Source organism: Myxine glutinosa, chromosome 1 (assembly GCF_964187855.1).
Source record: "Myxine glutinosa chromosome 1, kmMyxGlut1.1, whole genome shotgun sequence".
NCBI classification, from domain to species: domain Eukaryota; kingdom Metazoa; phylum Chordata; class Myxini; order Myxiniformes; family Myxinidae; genus Myxine; species Myxine glutinosa.
Genome location: NC_136261.1, coordinates 407,477,860 through 407,501,844, shown reverse-complemented (window position 1 = coordinate 407,501,844; position 23,985 = coordinate 407,477,860). Strand labels below are relative to the sequence as shown.

At 49.9% G+C, this 23,985-nt stretch overlaps 1 protein-coding gene across 2 annotated transcripts in view; it reads right to left on the bottom strand.

The window, feature by feature from the left end:
• Positions 1-989: 989 nt before the first annotated feature.
• RBBP5 (RB binding protein 5, histone lysine methyltransferase complex subunit) overlaps positions 990-23,985 on the bottom strand; it is a 29,627-nt gene continuing 6,631 nt past the window's right edge. The window contains exons 4-15 of one of the 2 annotated variants that reach the window (XM_068103231.2): positions 22,189-22,329; positions 21,915-22,077; positions 21,685-21,794; positions 21,430-21,549; positions 19,452-19,605; positions 19,205-19,276; positions 18,962-19,079; positions 18,816-18,885; positions 16,531-16,636; positions 16,242-16,371; positions 2,760-2,939; positions 990-2,070 (exon numbers count right to left, since the gene is read on the bottom strand). In XM_068103231.2, the coding sequence (XP_067959332.1) occupies positions 2,036-2,070; positions 2,760-2,939; positions 16,242-16,371; positions 16,531-16,636; positions 18,816-18,885; positions 18,962-19,079; positions 19,205-19,276; positions 19,452-19,605; positions 21,430-21,549; positions 21,685-21,794; positions 21,915-22,077; positions 22,189-22,329 (1,399 nt within the window). In that variant the 3' untranslated portion in view covers positions 990-2,035. The remainder of the gene's footprint in view (positions 2,071-2,759; positions 2,940-16,241; positions 16,372-16,530; positions 16,637-18,815; positions 18,886-18,961; positions 19,080-19,204; positions 19,277-19,451; positions 19,606-21,429; positions 21,550-21,684; positions 21,795-21,914; positions 22,078-22,188; positions 22,330-23,985) is intronic. The other variant, XM_068103240.2, reaches the window with a different exon arrangement.

Genomic DNA, 23,985 nt, shown 5'->3' with positions numbered 1-23,985 from the left:
CCTGGCCTGAACAAGTTGGCAGTTGTTTGGAATCTTCTCCACTTGTCGATGATCTTCCGGACAGTCGAATGATTGATTTCAAATTGTTTGGAGATCTTTTTAAATCTCTTCCCAGACTCGTAGGCACCTCTAACCTTCTTTCCGAAGGCCTCAGAGAGCTCTTTTGATCTAGGCATGGTGACGCCGCACACTTCAACAACAAAGAGCAAACCAAACTAAATGTCTGAGGTTTAAATAAGACAGGTTCCTCCAAGATCCTCTCCAACGATGTTCTCATCATTTGCACCTGAGCTGGTGCACCAGATTAATTTTAGGTATTTGAAGTCGTGATAAATGTAGGGGTGTACTTACTTTTTCCACATGCGAAATTTGCATTTGTTTATTTAAATTATACAATGGACAACAAAATGTGAATGTTTCATGATATTTGTTATATTATATCACCTTTATCTATCAATATTGTTGAAATGAAGATCAACTAGCTGTATGTTGAAATATGTTGAAAAAGTCAAAACTTTACATGGGGTGTACTTACTTTTTCACGTGACTGTATACCCAATATCAGGTGAGAGGGAAGAGCCGTGTTTACACTTTTTTTGGTGATAAATGTTTAACATTCCGCCCCCTTCTCACAAGGTCCGGGTCCTACAGGTGGGGAAGGCCTGAAAATGGTAGACGTGCTAGACTTTCACAAATTGGCAGATTTGCTTCACGTTTGGTCGACTTGTTGAAGTGAATGGATATTTGGAAAAACATGAGTGAAGTTTTCCTTTTCTCGGAAGTGAACATTGAATGGTCCGTTTTGGATTAGTGGGATGGATTAATAGTAACTTATCACTTTTGGGATGGAGTAATAGTCAAAAGCATGGCATGCAAGCTTACAATACTGGCAACCTGCACGGAAATCCCAGCATGACAACCACATTTCTGAATTGTTACCAAACAAGATGACTTGCGGACAACGTAGCAAAAGCCAAAGTCTGTCCGTGTTTAAAGTTGAAAGGTTTAATCAATCGAACGCGGATTGGCAGGAAAACTTCAAGAAAACGCTGAGAATCGTTACTTCCTGTTTCAACAACAGGCAGGTGTGCTCAACGATATAGCTGAAGTACGGGGGTGTAATGGAGTGTCGGCGCTCCGAGTCTGGTCGGTCAGTGGTTGAAATCCCGGCGGAGTCGTACCAAAGACTTCAAAAATGTTATGTACTGCTTCCTTGCTCAACCTTCAGCGCGGAGACACCCCATTGGTTGGCATCCATGGGAAGGACATTCTTCCTTGGGAAATGCCCGCTGAGTGTGGTGAGAAAAGCTGCACCATTGTTTGACGTCACTGGTACACAGTATCCCTGGAAGTGCAGCACTTTACCCAAGCTCAGTGGCTATGCTCGTCTCATCTAAATTGTGTGTATCCGTCCATGTATCTGAGTGTGGCAACTCCATTCTGAGCCTTAACCACATTAAAAGTGCCGATAATAAGCTTTGATGTAAAAAAACAAAAAAAAAACGCCAAAGGATTAAAAAAACAAATCCTTCAGGGGTAAATGGAGGAAAAGAACAATTCAAAATGTATTTTATATGAAAATGCTTTCTATTTTAATCCTGTACATCCGGTCCTTAAAACCCTTTGCAGAGTCATCAAAAGAAGAAAAAAACATTTTAAAATATATTTTTTACTTTTCATGAAACAAGAGGCTAATTAGCAGGAATGTTTACGGATATCATCGTTTATCATGAAAATATCTTGGTATCCGGGCAATGAATATCATTTTTAAAAATCCGCGGCGTTCCACAGAGGCCATGCGAGGGATGCGGAGCTCAGTTGCTAAACTCGGTTGGAGCAGGAAGTGCGGTGTTGGTTGTTTCTTGAAAACCAAACTGACCTTTTTGGCTCTTCTCTCCGGTCCAAACTGTTCACTCTAACAGAGCGCAAGGGGCACTCGCATTGCTCGGTGACGAGGCTGCAAGCTCTGGGCAGCTGCGGTTGCTCCAACTTAAGTCGACGGCAGCCATCGGATCTCGAGTGCGAGCACGTCTTGTCACTGTCCACAGGTATTTATCATAATGTCTGCTCCTGGAAAACAAGAAAGACGATGCAGCATTTTAAAACTTTTACAATATGGTAAACTTGCAAAAGGCCATGGTAAAAATACTACGACCTGAAAAACAGAAAAAAATGGAAGCTTTCTCTTTTTGCGGTGGTTGAAAGAGCTCAAAGATGAGGCTGTATTTTTCTGGAGAGAAGAAAAACTTCAGACCTCGGAAGGATGACAGGCTAAGTCCACCCACCTGGTGTTAATTCAACGGCACGACAGAGGCATGAACTCAGGACCCCGAGATCTCAAGCCAGCCACATTGACCGTGAAGCCAACACCAGCCATTAATTATGTGGATAAATGATCCTAAATTCATTACAATGTTAAAATTAAGAAACATTTAATTGACATCTTGTGAGATTTTACATGACAAAATAAATGATTGGACCTCTAAAAGTCAAAAGTTTAAACACATGCAATACCTTTTCTGGCAAAACTAGAGGTAAAGTGCGAGTTTGAGGATTGTTTTTCTGGAGGTTCCTCAAGACCTGACCGGCACCATGCTCAATTCCACGACCCTCTTATTTAATGGATGGATCTTCTTCTTCGATCATCGAATACATACCTGTGCTGCTCTCAATGTTTGAACTGGATGTCCCTCAGCATTCCCTTCACCATCTCCCCTCCCCCAACACCATCAAAAATGACAAAATACACAACATCATACCTGGTGCTGGATCCAGGAGATCCCTTGCTTTTCCAGACCCATCAAACGGACGGTTTTTATCCCCTTTGGAAGCCTTTGACTTGTTCGGAGTGTTATCCTTGCCTTTTACACCTTTGGGTCGGCCTGTTGGCTTCTTCTTGGACTTTCCATCTCCCTTAACGCACAACAGTGGGTGCAGTTCTGTAAACACACAAAAAAAATAATAACCAAACCATGCACTTTGTGCAGGATGGTATGCTCCACAACATGGAAAAGGTAACGTGCTTGACGGGGAAACCACCACAAATTACAAAAGGTTGAGAATTACGAGATCCGATTTTCATTTATTTGGCTTTATGTCCGTGTGCTGAGTTTCTATAGAGCATCCGTTGCCAGGTTGAAGAAGCAGAGGAGGAACGAGCGAGCAGAGGTGCGGGGGAAGAGCGAGTGGAGGCGTGGGGGAGGAGCGAGCGGAGGCGCAGGGGAGGAGCAGAGGCGCGGGGGAGGACACGGAGCGAGCAGAGGTGCGGGGGAGGACCCAGCGAGCGAACGCAGGCGCGGGGGAGGACCCAGCGAGCAGGCGCGGGGGAGGACCCAGCGAGCGGAGGCGCGGGGGAGGGCCCAGCGAGCGGAGGCGCGGGGGAGGGCCCAGCGAGCGGAGGCGCGGGGAGGGCCCAGCGAGCGGAGGCGCGGGGGAGGGCCCAGCGAGCGGAGGCGCGGGGGAGGGCCCAGCGAGCGGAGGCGCGGGGGAGGTCCCAGCGAGCGGAGGCGTGGGGGAGGGCCCAGCGAGCGGAGGCGCGGGGGAGGGCCCAGCGAGCGGGGGAGGGCCCAGCGAGCGGAGGCGTGGGGGAGGGCCCAGCGAGCGGAGGCGCGGGGGAGGACCCAGTGAGCGAGCGGAGGCGCGGGGGAGGACCCAGCGAGCAAGCGGAGGCGCGGGGGAGGACCCAGCGAGCGAGCGGAGGGGCGGGGAGGACCCAGCGAGCGAGCGGAGGGGCGGGGGAGGACCCAGCGAGTGGGCGGAGGGGCGGGGAGGAGCGAGTGGGCGGAGGAGCGAGCGGGCGGAGGGGCGGGGGAGGACCCAGCGAGCGAGCGGGCGGAGGGGCGGAGGGGCAGGGGAGGACCCAGCGAGCGAGCGGAGGGGCGGGGGAGGACCCAGCGAGCGGAGGCGTGGGGGAGAACCGAGCGAGCGGAGGCGCGGGGGAGGGCTCAGCGAGCGGAGGCGTGGGGGAGGCCCCAGCGAGCAAGCGGAGGCGCGGGGGAGGGCTCAGCGGAGGCGCGGGGGAGGGCCCAGCGAGCGAGCGGAGGCGCGGGGGAGGACCCATCGAGCGAGCGGAGACGCGGGGGAGGACCCAGCGAGCGAGCAGAGGCACGGGGGAGGACACGGAGCGAGCAGAGGTGCGGGGGAGGACCCAGCGAGCGAACGCAGGCGCGGGGGAGGACCCAGCGAGCAGGCGCGGGGGAGGACCCAGCGAGCGAGCGGAGGCGCGGGGGAGGACCCAGCGAGCGGAGGCGCGGGGGAGGGCCCAGCGAGCGGAGGCGCGGGGGAGGGCCCAGCGAGCGGAGGCGCGGGGGAGGGCCCAGCGAGCGGAGGCGCGGGGGAGGGCCCAGCGAGCGGAGGCGCGGGGGAGGTCCCAGCGAGCGGAGGCGCGGGGGAGGGCCCAGCGAGCGGAGGCGCGGGGGAGGGCCCAGCGAGCGGAGGCGCGGGGGAGGGCCCAGCGAGCGGAGGCGTGGGGGAGGGCCCAGCGAGCGGAGGCGCGGGGGAGGACCCAGTGAGCGAGCGGAGGCGCGGGGGAGGACCCAGCGAGCGAGCGGAGGCGCGGGGGAGGACCCAGCGAGCGAGCGGAGGGGCGGGGAGGACCCAGCGAGCGAGCGGAGGGGCGGGGGAGGACCCAGCGAGCGGGCGGAGGAGCGAGCGAGCGGGCGGAGGGGCGGGGGAGGACCCAGCGAGCGAGCGGGCGGAGGGGCGGAGGGGCAGGGGAGGACCCAGCGAGCGAGCGGAGGGGCGGGGGAGGACCCAGCGAGCGAGCGGAGGGGCGGGGAGGACCCAGCGAGCGGAGGCGTGGGGGAGAACCGAGCGAGCGGAGGCGCGGGGGAGGGCTCAGCGAGCGGAGGCGTGGGGGAGGCCCCAGCGAGCAAGCGGAGGCGCGGGGGAGGGCTCAGCGGAGGCGCGGGGAGGGCCCAGCGAGCGAGCGGAGGCGCGGGGAGGACCCATCGAGCGAGCGGAGACGCGGGGGAGGACCCAGCGAGCGAGCAGAGGCACGGGGGAGGACCCAGCGAGCGAGCGGAGGGGCGGAGGAGGACCCAGCGAGCGAGCAGAGGGGCGGGGGAGGACCGAGCGAGCGGAGGTGCGGGGGAGGACCGAGCGAGCGGAGGTGCGGGGGAGGACCGAGCGAGCGGAGGTGCGGGGGAGGACCGAGTGAGCGGAGGTGCGGTGGAGGACCGAACGGAGGTGTGAGAGAGGTAAAAATAGATACAATAAGAACACAGAAATCTGTTCAGAACAGCCACAACTGGCAGTGTGTGCCAGGCATCGCAACGCAATGGTATTAGAAACCTCAAGCTTAAAATTCCAAATAGCTTACACCAAGCTTTGGAAACAACTTGTACATATCTACAAGTCGACATATAGATTATACAAACTCCAAACACGTCCATTGAAAAGACAAGTGGGTCCATTGGGTTAAATTTTCATTGATCTTCACAGCCTTTTAGCATACCTGCCTGCCGTACTGATTGAGCTTTAGCTTTCCTTGTGCTTGGGCCAGGGCAGGGAGAGGGAGGTGAGGGGGTAGTGGGATTATACGTTCGTTATTATTGCAAAGTTATACTGATATTATTATTATTAGTAGTATTAATTAATATATGCTTTGCTGCAATGTTCTTATTTTTGTTGTTTATTTTGTAATTGGAATGCCATGCCATGGAAGGACCTATTAAACTGCTCTATACACCTAAACGCACGCCATGTTAAGAAACATGGGAATTCTTCAGGATTATTTGTTGGTAATTATCCTTATCAACTCAGGAGATCACAACGATCATTTCGGTGTATCACATTCCACATCAGAGCGCTCCAGTGGAACTCCACAAAAAACATGACACACACACACACACACACACACACACACACACACACACACACACACACACACACACACACACACACACACACACACACACACACACACTATAGTACATTTCATCAGGAGGGCCTGATATTTTGGCCTTTATGATGAAGGCTCATGCGCAGAGACCTACAACCCTGCATCTGCACTCGGTCCTGAACCTGAACCATCTGGACCTGAACCAAAGTCTAATTGGCTTGTTCTTGTCACCTGACCAGCTCGTCCACAAAGTTTAGTGATAACTCGTCCACAACGTTATTAAATATTCTGCTATATATCGCTTTTCGCCCGATCTCTCAATGGTGAAGAATCACTTAAAAATTAAATAATTCTCGAATCCAAATCCATAATCAGATCTTCACCAAAATCTAATCATTTCGTTCTTGGTCACATCACACAACACCTCTCCACCAAGTTTCGTCCAGAAGTACCCGGCATTGCCGGGCGGGAGAGGGGAGGGGGAATGGTAGGGGGAAGGGGAGGGCAGGGGAGGAGGGAAGGGGAGGAGGGAAGGGAGAGGAGGAGAAGGGAGGGGAGGAGGAAGGGGAGGGGGAGGAGGGTGGGGGAGGAGGGAAGGGGAGGAGGGAAGGGGAGGGTGGAGGGGAAGGGGAGGGAGGGGGGAGGGAGAGAGGGGGGAGGGAGAGAGGGGGGAGGGAGAGAGGGGGGGTGGGAGGGGAGGAAGGGGAGGGCCAGTCTAACAATGACGTTGCAGTCTCATGGGAGGAGAGCACACAACAATCGCGACATCATCCTGCATCTTCGCAACAACAGCACGAAGCGGATTTTGGATGACTCACCGATCCTGTGACGCCCACCAGTACGGCGTTGCCGGGCGGGGAAGGAGAACCTGACATTCCCAACCCGTACATTCGCCCTCTCGACTCAAGCTCACTCGGACAAAAGCCTCGGCGCAATTACACCGTGAAGGCCCAATGGCCCTGTCTATGCACAAATCAAGTATGTGAGCGAGTCTGGCGCACTGAATTGAAAATATATAGAACGCTCATACTCCGTGAAAGTGTAGCCGCCGTGTCGCCATCTTGGTTAACACGACTCGACCCAACTCGCTTCGCGGATCTCGGTTTATTTTGAACGTGTCCCAGATTTTAAAAGCGAGACAACTGTTAAAATGCCATTTTGCTGCAGCAATAAACTGCTTACACTCGGTTAAGGAAGGGTTGTGGAAAGCGTTTCACAGCTGTTCAAAGACATTTAATTCATATCGCACAAAAATCGACTAAAACACGATCGCACAAAAGGAGAAAAAACGCAATCGCTTGTTTCGCTCTGAATTACGTGCAACGCGTGACGGAAATCACCATCCGCCAGCATCGAGTGCCAACCAAGATGGCGCCTGGTAGCTGCATCTCCACCTATGTGGTTGTGGCAATGGTCACATTCTATATATTTCTGTTCAGTGGTCTGGCAGCGAGGATGGAACATCACGATCACGTGATCGCTCTGAGCGAATCAGCGAGCTGCTCTAGCACCGGCTGAGATTCCGTGTATAATGTTCCTCGCTGAAATGCGCTGAGGTAAATATGAATAAAAAATATGGATCTTGTCAAATATTTTTAGGTAGGCCATGTCCTTCCCAGGCTCAATGGCCATGTCTATGCCAAATATCAAGCACGTAAGCCTCTCCGTTTAGGAGTCTATCGGTAACATACAGACACACACACACACAAACTGTGTTTTATTTATATATATACATTATATATATATATATATATTGTTGCGAATATGGAATTTGGCCTCCATATCCGCTTGTAAATATTCCCCTATTTCTCCAATACTCCCCAACTTTCCCCAATCCCCCATTCCCTAGTCCCATTGCATGTAAATAACACTCAGTAGAGCCGACCTTCCCCTTATTCCCCCATTAAATGTCGTGCCCAGGTCCACCGCACCACACGTAGACAACTTTCGGACATCTTGCTAGTTATTCTTAATCTATGTCAGTTAAGGACTCGTTTCCATTAATTCTGACTCTTCGTTGCACCAGAATGTGATTATATGGCATCAGTAGTGAGTTTAGGACCTTTCCCATACCTCCTTCCATCTTCTTCCCCAACAATTACAACAACAACAGAGGAGATGGCGGCGGCGCGGGGGAGGATGCGTCCTCACACCGGCTCGATTAGCGCCATTGACCACGCGCTCCACGGGGTTACCACGGAGGGGCTGGCTGTCAGCTCCTCCTCAAGGGCGGAGCCTGGTAACCCCCCGCACCCAATCAGAAGGGCGGACCGATTCCATCTGGGGCGGCGCTAGCGAGCCGAGGGCGTGTCACTCCCCGCCGGATATACGTGGCGACTTACCGGAAGTGAGGAGAGATGCGCCCCCAGCTGGAGAAAGAGGTACCTGCGAGCGCTGAGTCAGATGCGCCCCGCCTGAGAAAGAACGTTGCCTGCGATCGCTGAGAGAGAAAGACCCGCCTGAGAAAGAACGTCCCCTCCGAGCGCTGTGACCTCCCCGCATCTTTGGACCGGACTGTACCCTGCTTTGAGCCAAGAGTGCACCTTGAGCCATCGATACCCGCTTTCCTGCCATCAACCCCCGTGTGAGTCAGCCTTGTCCCGTTTACCTGTCGTCTGTCCGGGGTTAATATAAGAGTGTGTCTAAGTGCCTGTCTTCCTGTGATATACCTCTAGCCCCTGTAATCTAACCTTTCCGTACGAATATAATTGAGAATCGAAACATTGGTGTCTGTCATTATAACCCAGCCGGGTGTCTTCTTTTTCCTTATTGAGCCAGCGTGGCGCGGCTTCGTCAACGTTCGGGTACAATCGGGTAATTTGTGCGGACACGACGGCCATTCCGCTCGGCCCACCTTAACATCAAAGTCGTGTCTGTAACAATTGGTGTCGAGGAGTGAGATTCGGACCCGGGACTAAATTAGTTAGGCCCAAATTTTGGGAGGGAAAATCGAGCCGGAGCGCGTACGGCGCTCGACCGAATCGATTCGGAGCGCGGTCCCGCGGTTACTGCGCTCGCCGAAATTATAACGGGAAAAAAAAAAATTTGGATTTGTTTTACGAAACTCGAATTTTGCAAGTCGCGCTATGGCGGATCAAGACGGCTGGGGTCCGGTAGGGGAGAGTGAAGCAGGGTCGGTCCAGGACCAAATTGAGACACGTGAGGAGAGCGAAACAGCGAGGGTAGCAAGCACGCAAAATGGCGCCTCGCTGGTCACCGCGCCGGCGACCGTGGCAGCGCCCCCGGTGGATTTGGAACTGTTTTTTATACAAATGAAGGCCCTTATGGCCCAGAATAATGAAGAAATGGAAAACAGAATGGGGAATCGGATGGATGCTCAGAGTGAGCGATTGGAGGGCCAACTGGGGGTAATGAGGGACGAAGCGAGGGCTCGGAGTGAGCAATTGGGGGTAATGAGGGACGAAGCGAGGGCTCGGAGTGAGCAATTGGGGGTAATGAGGGACGAAGCGAGGGGTACTGGTGAGAAGGTAGACAAAAATTTTGAGGGGTTAGACAATGGGATAAAAGAGGTGAGACATGGGTTAGAGGGGGTAGAAAATAGAATGGCTGCCCAGGAGAATCAGATAGAGGGAGTGAAAAATGGGTTAGAGGGGTTAGAAAACAGGATGGAAGGCAAATTGAGGGACATGAGGGACCAAGCGGAAAGGGAAGTTAACCAAATGGGGCAGCAGATAGAGGGGGTCAGAATGGGGGTAGAAACCAAACTGGATGCTCACAGGGAGGAAATGGAGCAGATGAGGGTGGCATCTGGGCAGGAGATGCAAGTGATGGGAGAGGAGATCAGAAGAGGAGTGAGTGAGGAGGTTGGAGGAGTGCGCGAGGAGGTGAGGCACTGTGAGGAGCACATGGAGAAGGAGGTGAGAAAGGGGCCTGTAAAGTTACAAGGGGGCATAGAGGTCCTGACGCAGGAGGTGGAACAGCTGACGGAGGGACAAAAAGAACTAACGGAGCAGGTTCAAAGGAACACTGCGGTATTAGGAGGGTTAAAAGTGACACAGAAAGAACTAAAAGACGACTTGATAGCGACGAAGAGGGAATGTCAGATGGTACGTGAGGGACTGACAACGAGGTTGGACGAGGTGGTAGAGGTAATGGAGACGAAGGACCGGCAGGTGAGGACGCACCTGGAAACGGTCAAGGTAGCCTTAGAGGATGAGCTTGAGGAGACGTACCGGGGAATGAAAGAGGTGAAGCAGAAACTAGAAGAAGTGGAAGAAGGGATGAGCGAAATTAAGAAGCGACGGAGAGGGGATAAGAAAGAAATAAAAGAGGAGATAAAAGAATTGGTCCAAAGTCTGTGTTTGGATCGTGATGATGTGCTCATTAACCGGATGAGGGATTCGCAGGTGATGGAGGAGAAGCGAAGAGGAAGAGGACCCGGTGTAAGTGGTGACCAATATGGTCGTGCGTATGATGCGCCAGGGGATTTAAGAAGCTTGGGGGTCGAGATAGACCCGGGTGTTCGTGAGAGGCCGTTGGTGAAGTGTGCGACAGGTCTGGTGTGCGAAAGAGGAGGTGTGCGAGAAAGTCCGACTCTGGGGTGTGTGAGGAAAAAGCGCGTGCCAAGGAGTGAGGGTGCTGGCGAGAATGAGTCGGTCGTAGCGTGTGTGCGAGGGAGCACATGGAAGCGCGGTGTGGTAAGTGTTACAGAGGGTGTAACGGGAGAGTGTGCGCGAGAAAGGTGTGTGACGGACAGGTGCATGAGGAAAGAGTGCGCTGTCAGAAGTAAGGAAGAGTGTCCACCTGTGGTGAGTGTTACAGAGGGTGTAACGGGAGAGTGTGCGCGAGAAAGGTGTGTGACGGACAGGTGCACGAGGAAAGAGTGCGCTGTCAAGAGTAAGGGTGAGTGCGCTGTCAAGAATGGAGGTGAGAGTAGTGAGAGTGACATGGAGCGTGAGTTAGTTGTGACAGGTGAGAGAGGATGTACACCTGGGATGGAAGGATGCACACCTGGAATGGTAGAGCGTGAGTGGGAATGCGCGCTGGAGTTGGTAGTGAGGCACGTGGTTGGGTGTGCGAATGAGAGCACACCTGTGATTGTCACAGAGGAGGTGACAGAGGAGGGGGTGCGAAGAGGTGTATTGGTGAGGTGTGCGACCAACGAATGTGTGCCAAAGTGTTCGGTGGTCACGTGTGTGACCAAGGCTGTGAGTGGAATGAGGGTACCTGGGTGTGTAAGGAAAGGTACGAGGAGCATGGGCACGGCTGGATGTGTGAGCAAGGAACGGGCTGCGGGGTGTAAGCGTCCAGGTGAAGCATCGACGTTAGACGGGGTAGAGGTTAGAGCGACTTTTAGCCGAAGCGGGCCCTCGGTGCGTGCTGGGCCTCGCTTTGAACGGCCGCGTCCGTGCTCCACGAGGCGGAGCGGGCAGCCCGATAGAAAGGGTCGTCATGGCGACCACTTTTTGTTGAGGCATTCCGGCAGGTCGAGATCGAGCCATGGGATGGCTCCGTGCCGAGATGGTGCGTGGGATCTCGGCCCGGGTAAACCTCCTTCCCTGCACCGAATGCGGGACGCATCCTGCCGCCGGCACAAAACAACCAGCATCCATTGCTTGGCTTTACGAAGCCGGGCTTTGGACAGGAATTGGCGCACCGAGAGGCATTAGTAAGTAGACGGGTTATGAGGATAGTGTTTTGGCCCCAAAATTAGAGAAAAACAAAATTTGATGATTGGCAAGGGATTGGCAGTAGTGATTGGCAGATGATGGGCAGTGATTGGCAAAATTTTTGATTTGTTGAAATTTGATGTGCAAAATTGGTGGTGAGCGATGGGCCCGGTGGGTAAGGCTGGCATCCCTGCCGCCCTTCCCATGGAATGGGGGCAAATGCGCTATAGTTTATGGGGTGTATGGCAGTGAAAACTAGCCCGGGTGGGTTAGGATATTGTGTGTAGGGATCTAGAGAAGATGACCTTAGGTGACGTTAAGGTTAGTTAGTGACTGATACCTGTAGTGGGGACGCAGGTAGATTAGTATGGATGATAATGACGAGGGAGCGCAATAGTTTAAAGGGACGACTGGGAAGCGCAAGTTTCAGAAGGGAGTAGTTAGCTGAGATGATGCCGTGTGTGTGAGGATGGAACAGGTGTGATTGCACAGGTGTGCAATTGGACAGGTGTGTGGAGCAGTGTATGAGTAGTGAGTGTGTGGATCAGCGCGAATGCGCTTGGGGAGAGAAGGGTGCAGGTGGCACCAGGTGTGAGAGCACAGGTGTGCAAGTACAGGTGTGTGGAGAGAGTTGGAGTAAGTGGTACGGAGTGGTGTGCATGGTGCGAAGGTGTGGATGGGGGAAGAGTGGACCCCCTTTCACGAGTACCCGGGGCGGGTAGTGTAAGTGTTAGGTAGAGGGTACAGGTAAATTGTGGTTGGATATTGGCACTTGTGGTGCGGTTGCAGAATGGTGTTGTGAATGGGTGCATTAGTGTTGTGGAAATGGCTGGGCGTGTAGCCTGTTAGTGCGTGTAGTTGGTTGGGCACTCCACCACTGTGAGGATGTCGGCCAGGTGAGGCCGCAGGTGGGCTCTGGGAGCCGGTAGAGTTGTGGATGGGGCCCGAGGATCCGGAGGACGGACCCGGGTAGCCCAGTGCCAGAGAGGGCACCGAGTGGGGAGAGTGCCAGAGGGCCTTCCCCAGGTAGTTAGGTTAGGGCAAGGAGCAGGTAAGCTCGGAGGCAACTGCAGTGGTGGAGGTGTGCAGGTGGGTAGACCCACTGGGAGAGGTACACGCCGCAGCCCAGAAATTGTGCGAGGGCACCGGGAGATGAATCGGGGGAGTGAGACCCCAAATTGAAAAGCACCACAGTTTGGCCAATGGGAATTGGTTTTTAGAACCCATAGTGTAAGAGGGCCAATGGTTTGGCCGGAGAAAGACCCCGGGTAGTGTAAAGTTGTTAAAGTCATTTAGGAAATAGTTAGGATTGATGAACCTGTCGCACCATACGCAGCCACTTGCCTGTGGTGATGATGATGACTCCACACCTGTGTTTTCTTGGTTTGTAGCAGGAAATGAGATTGCTGTGGATTTGTGAGACGCATCACGACGTGGATGAGACATTGGGGTGATTCCATCTCTCCCTCCCTAGGAGGGACTGATGATGAATTGGTAATGGCAAATTTTGATGTTGAGTTGAAAATGGCAAATTTTGATGAGTTGAAAATGGCAAATTTGATTGGTTAGGAGGGAGAGAAGACGAATTTGGTATATGGGAGGAACGGGGAAGACAGTAGGGATGTTTGTTGATTTGTAAAGTAGATGTTTATGGGTAGTGTTGTGTTGTGTGGATACAGTAAGGGGTAAGGGAGGGGCCATGTAGGTTACCTGGTGGGGGGGGGGGCGTACGATAGGAACGTACCTGTCTCACCTGGTTCCCATGTGCCCCCAGTGTGCATCACCTTACATTGCGTGCACTTTTGCGCCCTTACCACCTTACTCACTTGTCTGCTTCTTTTGTCTCCCACCTCCGAGGATCTGGCTTTGGGGTAGAGAGAGAGGAGAGAGAGGTGCTGGCTGCGCAGTTGTGGGCCTGCACTTTCGCTGTTTGCTGCCGGGATCGATACACCATATGGACCGCAATGTTTGTGGCCACCCACAATGGACCGCAGTTCGTTTGCGGCCAAGCACCACCCGGGGATGGACCTATGGGTCAACGTGGCACCTATGCCATACAGGTGAACCACTTTTAGTTAACACCAAGTGCACCACAAGAAGAGCAAGAGACACCTGCAGGGTTAGGGGTTGTCGAATTTATTTTTATTCCAATGAACAATGGTGACTGCACCGATTGGTGGTGGGGTGGTGCTTTTGATGCTCGGGAAGGGTGCTCTGCACGTTATTAAAGGCCGTCGGCCACAGAGCACTCGTGGGTTGGTGTATCGATGTTGGCAAGCGCGCTCTCTCTATGCATAACATCTGCATGTGTTCCTCCAAAAACAGGTCCTGGATCGTAGTGTAAATAGCAGCGTAGTCTTGTAAATAATGCTCCCTGCCGGCTGTATGTGTAGTTTGAGAATTCTTTCCGGATTCGGTTATCCTGTGGGTGTGTTTCTGTGAGGAGAAGGGTGCAACGTCGCAGGGGGACATATTTACTCATTTGTGAACATCTGTAAAACTGTCGCACTCAGGGTAGAGTTAATAGTAGAGGGACTACATCTGAGTGCCACACTAAACTAGGTAAAAATTTATCGGGTCGGGACGCCCCGAGGGTAGAGAAGGGTGCAATGTTGCGAATATGGAATTTGGCCTCCATATCCGCTTGTAAATATTCCCCTATTTCTCCAATACTCCCCAACTTTCCCCAATCCCCCATTCCCTAGTCCCATTGCATGTAAATAACACTCAGTAGAGCCGACCTTCCCCTTATTCCCCCATTAAATGTCGTGCCCAGGTCCACCGCACCACACGTAGACAACTTTCGGACATCTTGCTAGTTATTCTTAATCTATGTCAGTTAAGGACTCGTTTCCATTAATTCTGACTCTTCGTTGCACCAGAATGTGATTATATGGCATCAGTAGTGAGTTTAGGACCTTTCCCATACCTCCTTCCATCTTCTTCCCCAACAATTACAACAACAACAGAGGAGATGGCGGCGGCGCGGGGGAGGATGCGTCCTCACACCGGCTCGATTAGCGCCATTGACCACGCGCTCCACGGGGTTACCACGGAGGGGCTGGCTGTCAGCTCCTCCTCAAGGGCGGAGCCTGGTAACCCCCCGCACCCAATCAGAAGGGCGGACCGATTCCATCTGGGGCGGCGCTAGCGAGCCGAGGGCGTGTCACTCCCCGCCGGATATACGTGGCGACTTACCGGAAGTGAGGAGAGATGCGCCCCCAGCTGGAGAAAGAGGTACCTGCGAGCGCTGAGTCAGATGCGCCCCGCCTGAGAAAGAACGTTGCCTGCGATCGCTGAGAGAGAAAGACCCGCCTGAGAAAGAACGTCCCCTCCGAGCGCTGTGACCTCCCCGCATCTTTGGACCGGACTGTACCCTGCTTTGAGCCAAGAGTGCACCTTGAGCCATCGATACCCGCTTTCCTGCCATCAACCCCCGTGTGAGTCAGCCTTGTCCCGTTTACCTGTCGTCTGTCCGGGGTTTATATAAGAGTGTGTCTAAGTGCCTGTCTTCCTGTGATATACCTCTAGCCCCTGTAATCTAACCTTTCCGTACGAATATAATTGAGAATCGAAACATTGGTGTCTGTCATTATAACCCAGCCGGGTGTCTTCTTTTTCCTTATTGAGCCAGCGTGGCGCGGCTTCGTCAACGTTCGGGTACAATCGGGTAATTTGTGCGGACACGACGGCCATTCCGCTCGGCCCACCTTAACATCAAAGTCGTGTCTGTAACAATATATATATATATATATATATATATATATATATATATATATATATATATATATATATATATATATATATATATATATATATACAGTGTGTGTGTATATATATATATATATATATATATATATATATATATATATATATACAGTGTGTGTGTATATATATATATATATATATCGTTTTTGGCCCTATCTCTCAATGGTGAAAAATCACTTCAAAAATTCTACTAGCCAGATCTGGATTTTCACCAAAATCTAATCATTTCGTCCTGGTCACATACCCAACCTCTCCTCAAAATTTCGTCTAAATCCATCCACAACTTTTTGAGACATCTTGTTTACAAACGGACAGACATGGGTGAAAACATTACCTCTACCACCGAAGGGGGATGGAGGTTAACAGAGACAAACAATCAGACGGGTGAAAACCACCTCTGTCCAGATTGGTGGTGGAGATAATGATACAATTATATTACAATAGTAGAAAGCCTGCCACAAATAACGGGTTGGAACAATTTTTTCGCCGGTGCAGCTTTGTGAGCGTGCCAATGTCTGAAGCCTCGGCCTAGTGTCAGGTGTGCTTATATCTTGTTTATTTATTAGACATCCTGCAGATGTAAATTAACACTCGTTTTGCTCTGCGCGCATTGCAGCACATCACGTGCAGCGAACTTCACCTCCCTGAGCGTTGTATTTATTGTTATTTTAAAAAAACGTTTCTGTACACCGCCCTTGAGGCTCGTTTTGAAAGACACCGTCTACAATTCCAACAGAAGAGACATAATTTCTCTTTTACGGAAAATGTTTTTAGAGTTTGTTTTATCCTCAAAAATAGACCGCAGTGAACACACATGCGTACTCAAGGATTGGCCTTTAAAACCTAACCTTATGAAGGGGGACAAACACACAAACTGACTTTTATATGGTAGACTATTTTACTACATTGTAGTTGTATATAAAATACAAAAGAGCACAGTGGTATTATTTTTGTTGAGTTCATGTAAAACAAGCTACCCGACGGAAAGGCACTGCACACACCTTCTGCTTGGACCCCTTGCAGTTCAATGTTTGTAGTCTTGGGCTTTTTCTTTTTGGGAGATTGTGTCCCATCGGTGGACAACTGACGCTTCCGCTCTTGGCCACCCAACTCCTCTCCTGTAGTTGTCTGCTGAAGAAAGGTCGGGTTGGCGTTCCATCAGAGCCGATCGGTTTACTTCATGCGACCACATCATTAAAGAACAGCACCACCATGACAAGTAAAGAAGAAGATTGTAGTTTGAATAAGCAAACGAGCCGAGATTGTGCTAGTTAAGACAAGTTGGAATACCTGCAATGCATCTGGAGGGGGTCCATATGGGTTTTCCTCTGGCTCCTCCACTTCTGGAGAGATGGGTAGGTAGAGGAGGGCATCTGGGTCTTCAGTCTCTTCGTCACTGCAAGCAAAGGGAAGCACTCACGTTGGGACGGTTAACGCTTCAAAACTACCAAGTTGGTAAACTACTCACCAGTGTTAGAATACTACTACTACAACGTTACCAATTTAGCTCACCACCTTGTGGTGTTGGCCTGGGAAGCTTTGTGGCCCAAATCTTTAACAAATTGGTGAACCAGGCCTCCGTTGAACTGGTGATTGTAGCGACCAATTTGTAATTTGGTCGGGGTGCTGGAGATAACTTGCCAACACATCGTGAAAAACACTGGGGTCTTTAATATCCTCAGCTAATACTAGCACGTGGGACACCAGGATTAACGTCCAATACAAGAGACGGCACACATTGACGCAAGGCCCAGCCGACAAAACACAAATTGGACAGTGTTCGGGTCTGGAATCAAACCCAGACTACGCAGCTGAGTGTGCTTTTCTCTGAGCTGCGTAGTCTGGGGGCTTATCGTCCGTGCATGGTATCGCATACCGAAGGGCCCCACACGATGATGGCGAGTGCGTGGGGGACCCTTAGAGATACGATAGCATGAAATTTGACCCAGTAATAAAGAAAACAAGCGTTATGCCTAGGTCCCCCGTCGGGGAAGTGATGTGAGTTGACAAAGTGGAACACGCAGAAAACATGCCATGATATGACATTTCGCTCACAAGGGTCAGACAAACATGGAGGCGGCCATCTTGGATTTTGACGTGGCGACCCAATTTTCAATAGCGTTCTTCCTTATGCCTAGATACACCCACACACCAGAAGGTACTTCGCTTATTTTTCAAGATATTTCGCTCACAAGGTTCAGACATATATATGGTGGCGGCCGTCCTGGATTTTGACGTGGCGACCCACTTTACAATAGCGGTCTTCCTTATGCCGAGATACACCCACACACCAAATTAGAAGTTGGTACTTCGCTTATCTTTCAAGATATTCTTCTCACAAGATTCAGACATATATATGGTGGCGGCCATCTTGGATTTTGACGTGGCAACCCAATTTTAAACAGCGTTCTTCCGTGTGCCTCGATACACCCACACACCAGATTAGAAGTTGGTACTTCGCTTATTTTTCAAGATATTTCGCTCACAAGGTTCAGACATATATATGGTGGTGGCCATCTTGGATTTTGACGTGGCAACCCAATTTTCAATAGCTTTCTTCCTTATGGCGAGATACACCCACACACCAAATTAGAAGTTGGTACTTCGCTTATTTTTCAAGATATTCATCTCAAGGTTCGGACATACATGGTGGCGGCCATCTTGGATTTTGACATGGCGACCCAATTTTCAATAGCGTTCTTCCTTATGCCTAGATACACCCACACACCAGATTAGAAGTTGGTACTTTGCTTATTTTTCAAGATATTTCGCTCACAAGGGTCAGACATATATATGGTGGCGGCCATCTTGGATTTTGACGTGGCGACCCAATTTTCAATAGCCTTCTTCCTTATGGCCAGATACACCCACACACCAAATTAGAAGTTGGTACTTCGCTTATTTTTCAAGATATTCATCTCAAGTGTCAGACATACATCGTGGCGGCCATCTTGGATTTTGACGTGGCGACCCAATTTTCAATAGCGTTCGTCCTTATGCCGAGATACACCCAAACACCAGATTAGAAGTTGGTACTTCGCTTATTTTTCAAGATATGCAGGTTACAAGGTTCAGACATACATGGCATCAGACATACATGGTGGCGGCCATCTTGGATTTTGACGTGGGTTGCACCCACACACCAAATTCGAATGCGATCCTTCGCTTATGCACGCACGCCGCACGCACGCACGCACACACACACGCCCGCACGGACACACGGACGGAGGGGAAAGCCATAATCCCCCTTTCGCTCCGCTGAGCGACGGGGGACAACAAAAGTAGCAGTATTTAAATAAATAAATAATTGTCTTTGAACGATACGTCGATTTGAAATTTGCTCAACAGGGCAGGATGGCAATGAGGAAACAAACTAGTCTTCAGACTCTCGTTTGGAGACAATTCCACCCCAACTAAAACCGAGTGCTTGTTCAGGCAAGACGATGCATCACGAAGTACATTGCCCATCGCGTACCCGAAGACAATAAGCCTGGGTAGCCTGATGTAGTATGCACTTTGTGGAGAAAAAGACTACTGATATCAGTGCTTTCATGGTGATTCTCACTGATGCCCACCTGCTGCAGAACGTCTGGATCGGATCGATGCTCGTCACATCCACCTCCTCGTCCTCCAAGGCATCTGCTCCTTAAAAGAGAACATAGGGTTAAGTATGTCGATCGAACAAACCAACCATACGCCGCACTTTCAGGAAGGCCCGTACCAGCCAATTCAGGTTCGCTTTTATCTTCATCCTCAATGTCGAACTCGGACTCCTTCTCTTCGTATTCCACGTTCTCGTCCAACTCTTTGAAGTCTGGAGCGAATGCGCTCCAGTTTTCCTGAAAAACCACGGTTTGACAAACGCTCGGACGTTAAATTCCCATCTTTGCCAGTAGTCGGAGCCAAACCCAATAACAAAATAAAATACACTTCAAAGTTCATGACGGTAGTCACCAACACTTACCACTTGGTTCTGCGCCCATATGGAAACGACTCCACTCGATATTGACGCGATGATTGGTCGTACAGGATGCCACTGATGGCACAGATGGCACGGAGGTACAAAGATCAAACTACGTGCAAGTCACGGAACAGAAACTCGTCTGCTAATGAGCACGTGGGACACCCAGACGATATGGTCCCGGCAAGAAAACTCTAGAGTCGTGCGATAACCCCCAAACTGCGGAATAACTAACAGCGGTAATACTCACAGCGACGTCGAGCAGAAGCTCCCCACGTGTTCCGAGGAGGATCTTCACGAGGTTTCCGATGCTCTTTTCCCAAATGTACAGCGCGTGTTGCCTGGCTGATCCCGCACAGATGTACTCGCTGTCCCCGGAGAAGCAGCATTTTTTCCACGGTGTTCTGAGACACAAACAAAATGCTTTTCGTTTTTTTACGGCAAAAAGTCACCGCGATTAACCGACTCCCCAAAACATGGCTACGTTACCAAGACAAAGTACGATTCAGGGCTTTATACTATTCAGGGGTCAGATTAGCCAATCGTATAAAAGTTTGTTTGAAAAGACGTTTGCATAATAATCAGTAAAAGTTTATAATTGAGAAAACTGGACTTTCAAGTGAGTAGAGCCGGCGTTTCGGTGGAGTGAAGGAAACTGGTGAAGTGAAGAAGAAGCTTGAAAATGAAGAAGCTTTTTCAAGCTTCTTCACTTCAACATCTGCCGTGGACAAGGCGAGTGGATTCTCGCCGAAATGTCGGCCCCATTGACTTGCAAATCCAGCTTTCTCAATTATAAACTTTTCCTGATTTAATTCGACAGGATGAATCATAACAACCCGCATCAATATAATAACTTTTGTGTTTTTTACCCTCGCCAGAGGAGAGGGTATCGCAATTGGGTCCGTTTGTCTGTCTGTCGGCTGTCTGTCTGTCTGTTGGTTTACACAGAACATGAGTACACTTTTCTCTTTAACCGTTGGCCCAATTGCCAAGAAAACTCCTCCTGTAGGATTTTTAAAATAATAATGACGTCATAGGTCATGTGGTACAGGCGCCATCTTAGAAAAACTTTGCACCTCTATATCTCCGAAAGTGCTGCGTAGAAAAAATTGAGACATGGCTCATTTTAAAAGAACTCTCTGGGGAGAATAACATATGTTCATGATGATGTCTTCAGTGCCTTCATTATAATGTCATAATTAGACAAGTAGAACACTTGATCCGATCAGTTTGAAAGCATGATCTACACAAACATAGCATGGGAGAATTAAATTGATGATGTCATCGGTCACGTGGTTCGGAAGCCATATTGGATTGAACATAATCTATGTCATCAACAAACCACACAAACTACAAACACATCCCGGTGAGCGTCTGCAATCTCCGATTGCTCTCCTGTTTCTATTTTTGCCGACGTGTCACACACATCACATTGAGAAAGGTGACAAGTTTTATACCATAAAACAGAACAGAGTGGACAGGAGGAAAATACACCAACAGCAGGGTTGAGGGACAAAATAGAGGGTCACTTGGAGGAGCAATGAGAAAAGGAAGGAAGACACTTGGTAGACAAACCAGCTCAAACATAGGAAGAAGGTGGAAAGAAGAAGGGAGACCGGGAACAGGAAAAAAGGGGGTTGGGTGATGGCACAGTAAATTGGAAAGGAAGGGGTGCGTTTGGGGGAGCGTTCATGAGAGTAGAAAAATACCTTGGATATGATAAGATAAGAAGACACCCCCAGAGATGGGGGTCATGGATATGGATGGGGGTCATGACCTGAGATCATGAACAGCTGTCTTGAAGCCATGGAGAGAGAGAAGAAAGACAGATGAGGTGAGCAGTGAGCCTGGATTTTGTGAGCTTCACCAGAGACGGGTTACTGGCAGATCATGTAAAACCCAGGTAGGGGGGTGGGGGCTATTGTCTTTGTGGCATCAAGATACGCAAGGTGTGAGGAAGGCACACCAGCCCAAGGGTGAGAGTACTCCCTAGATCTGTGGATCAAGGCCTTGTTAGTGGGTAAAGTTGAGATTTGCCAAAAGAACGATAATAGCTGATAGTGAGGCCTAGGCGCTTGAATGGTTAGACTTCGTCAAAAGGATTGTTAAGGAACTATACGAGAGGGATTGATGGGGGGGGGGGGGGGGGGTGGTCACCAGACTACTTCCTGCAGAGATTCCCGACTACCTATCAATGAAGTTCAAGAGTTTCTGGATGGGTAACATACCTGTTCACAAGATCCTGTAGTTTCTGGATGGGTTCTGGCTCACCTTCCTTCCCACAAGTTAGGATCTCGAGGCCATCATACACTCTAATGATTCTGTCTGCTGTATTGATGAGGAAACAACTACGAGGAGGGGGGGAGGGGGGGGGGGAAGGGACGAGTCCAGTTACAGGTGCACAAGAAAATACAAAAATATTTACAGTAGAAAAGCATTTTTAAAATGTACACATGACACAAAGCACACCCGCACGTGCACACCTTCCTTTGCGTGCAAACTCGATGGACTTTATTGCCGTGGTGTTGCTGGTTCCGGTCGTGACGCGAAACGAAGCGACCAAGTCCTGCGTCTCCGTGCGAAGTACGAGGATCTGAAAAAGAGCACGCATTACATTAGCCAACCGACGCTCGGGCTTCTGTGAGACAGAAACATAAAATTGATGATCAGTGAAACAAATGGTTCCGAGTTACAAAACTTCTTTAATGTTCACCTTCCCCTTCGCATTCCCGGTGTATACGTATTCTCCACGACGGTCAAACGCGGCTACGATATTGAGATCTGAGTCGTCGTCCACGGGGAGAGACACGTGCTTGCCTTCTGTGAGCAGCAGCAGCACGGGTGCAGATTTCATGGGACAAACAAGGACCTTGCTCCTACGACCAGCGGGCAAAGACCCATCACCTTCACAAGTTCGGACAAATAGGGTGAGACATTTTATGAAGGAAATGGTTGGAGTGGGGGAAGACGTGACGAGACAAACTCACATGTCACGAGGATGAAACTGAACCTTCAGGATGGGCACGGGGAAGCGAAATCTTTGCTCGCAGTCTCCGGTGAGAACGTCCCACAGGGAGACCATGTTATCCGTTGAAGCACTCACCAGCTTGTGACCATTCCGGCTCCAACTACTCACAATATGAGAGGTAAGCTCATTGGTTTGTATAAAGTCCAGCATAAAAGGTAATCAGACAAAGCCAACCAATGCAATGTTCAAACCGAGTTTTAAAAGAACCAATTAATAAGAAGACATCATGCAGAGCACGATACTTGCAAAATCCACCGCTGCCCAAAAGAATAGCTTGCCATGGATACATCAAATTGTCCATTTCATTCAGATGAAAATTGACGATCTTAATCAAAGCTCGGGTCAATCGGATTAAAACTGGTGATTTTTCAGATGAAAATTAATGATTTTAGAAGTTTGACCTCGAGTTGACCTTTTGACATCAATAGTTGGTTTCCCAATTTAGTGACTTAATATGCAAATGCTGTTCAATTTTCAAGTAAATCGGATGAAAATTGATGGTTTTTTTCAGATGAAAATTGATGATTTTGGAAGTTTGACCTAGAGTTGACCTTTGACCGTTTGACTTCAAAAATAGTTTGTTTCCCTATTCAGTGACTCAATGTGCAAATGCTGTTCAATTTTCAAGTTAATCGGGTGAAAATTGATGATTTTACAGATTGATGATTTTACAGATGAAAATTGACGATTTTGGAAGTTTGACCTTGAGTTGACCTTTTGACCCTAAAATAGTTGGTTTCCCAAATTAGTGACTCAATATGGAAATGCTGTTCAATTTTCAAGTCAATCGGATTAAAAATGACAATTTTAGAAACTCGACCTCAAGATGACCTTTGACCTCAAAATCAATAGGCTTCTTCCTTATGACGAACTCTACCATCTGGTGAAGTTTCGTGACGATCGGTTTAAAATCATGATCTGCAGGCAATTGACAAACAGACAGACAGACAGACAATAACGCACAAGACCAATCAATATAATCAATAAATAATAATCAATAAATATCATTAACTTGTCAGTTAAAATCAAAGTCAAGTCAAATCAAAGTCAACAGTCAGTCCGGGGGAAGAGGCTGTTTCACAGCACCACTTGGTTGGCTGCGACATAAGGGTGAAAGGTGCGAGGAGAGCTCGGCATGGACAAAAGGACCACCGAGGCACTCGGAAACATGGTGGTGGGATGATGAAGTTGGAAAGAGGATTGACGAGAAGAGGAAGAAGTTCAAGGAGTGGCAGAAGGCGAAGGGTACGGGAGCAGAAAAAGCAGAGCATGAAAGTTATAAGGCAGCCAAGAAGGCTGCAAAGAAAGAGGTAGCAAAGGCGCAGGAGGCATGTAGGAAAATGTTCGGAGAACGCTTGGATTCGGAAGAGGGTCAGAGAGCGGTATTCAGGATTGCAAAGCAGATAGCGAAAGAGAGGTGCTATGTGATGGGGGGTGAGTTGCTTGAAGGATGAAGTGGGACAAATCGTTGTGGACCCAGATGGAATTAAAGGAAGATGGAAAAGATATATGGAAATGCTGTTGAATACAGAAAATGAATAGGATGGCAACATAGAGAGTAACCCAGTTTTAGGACCGGCAGAGAAGATAACTGAGAAGGAAATTAAGGAAGCGATAAAAGCAATGAAGAGTAGGAAAGCGAGAGGGCCGACGGGAGTTGTGGGAGATATGTTGAAGGCAGCAGGAAGTTGGGGTGTGAAGAGAATGACAGAGATCTGTAATCTGGTGGTGAAAGAAGGCCGCATTCCAGTGGATT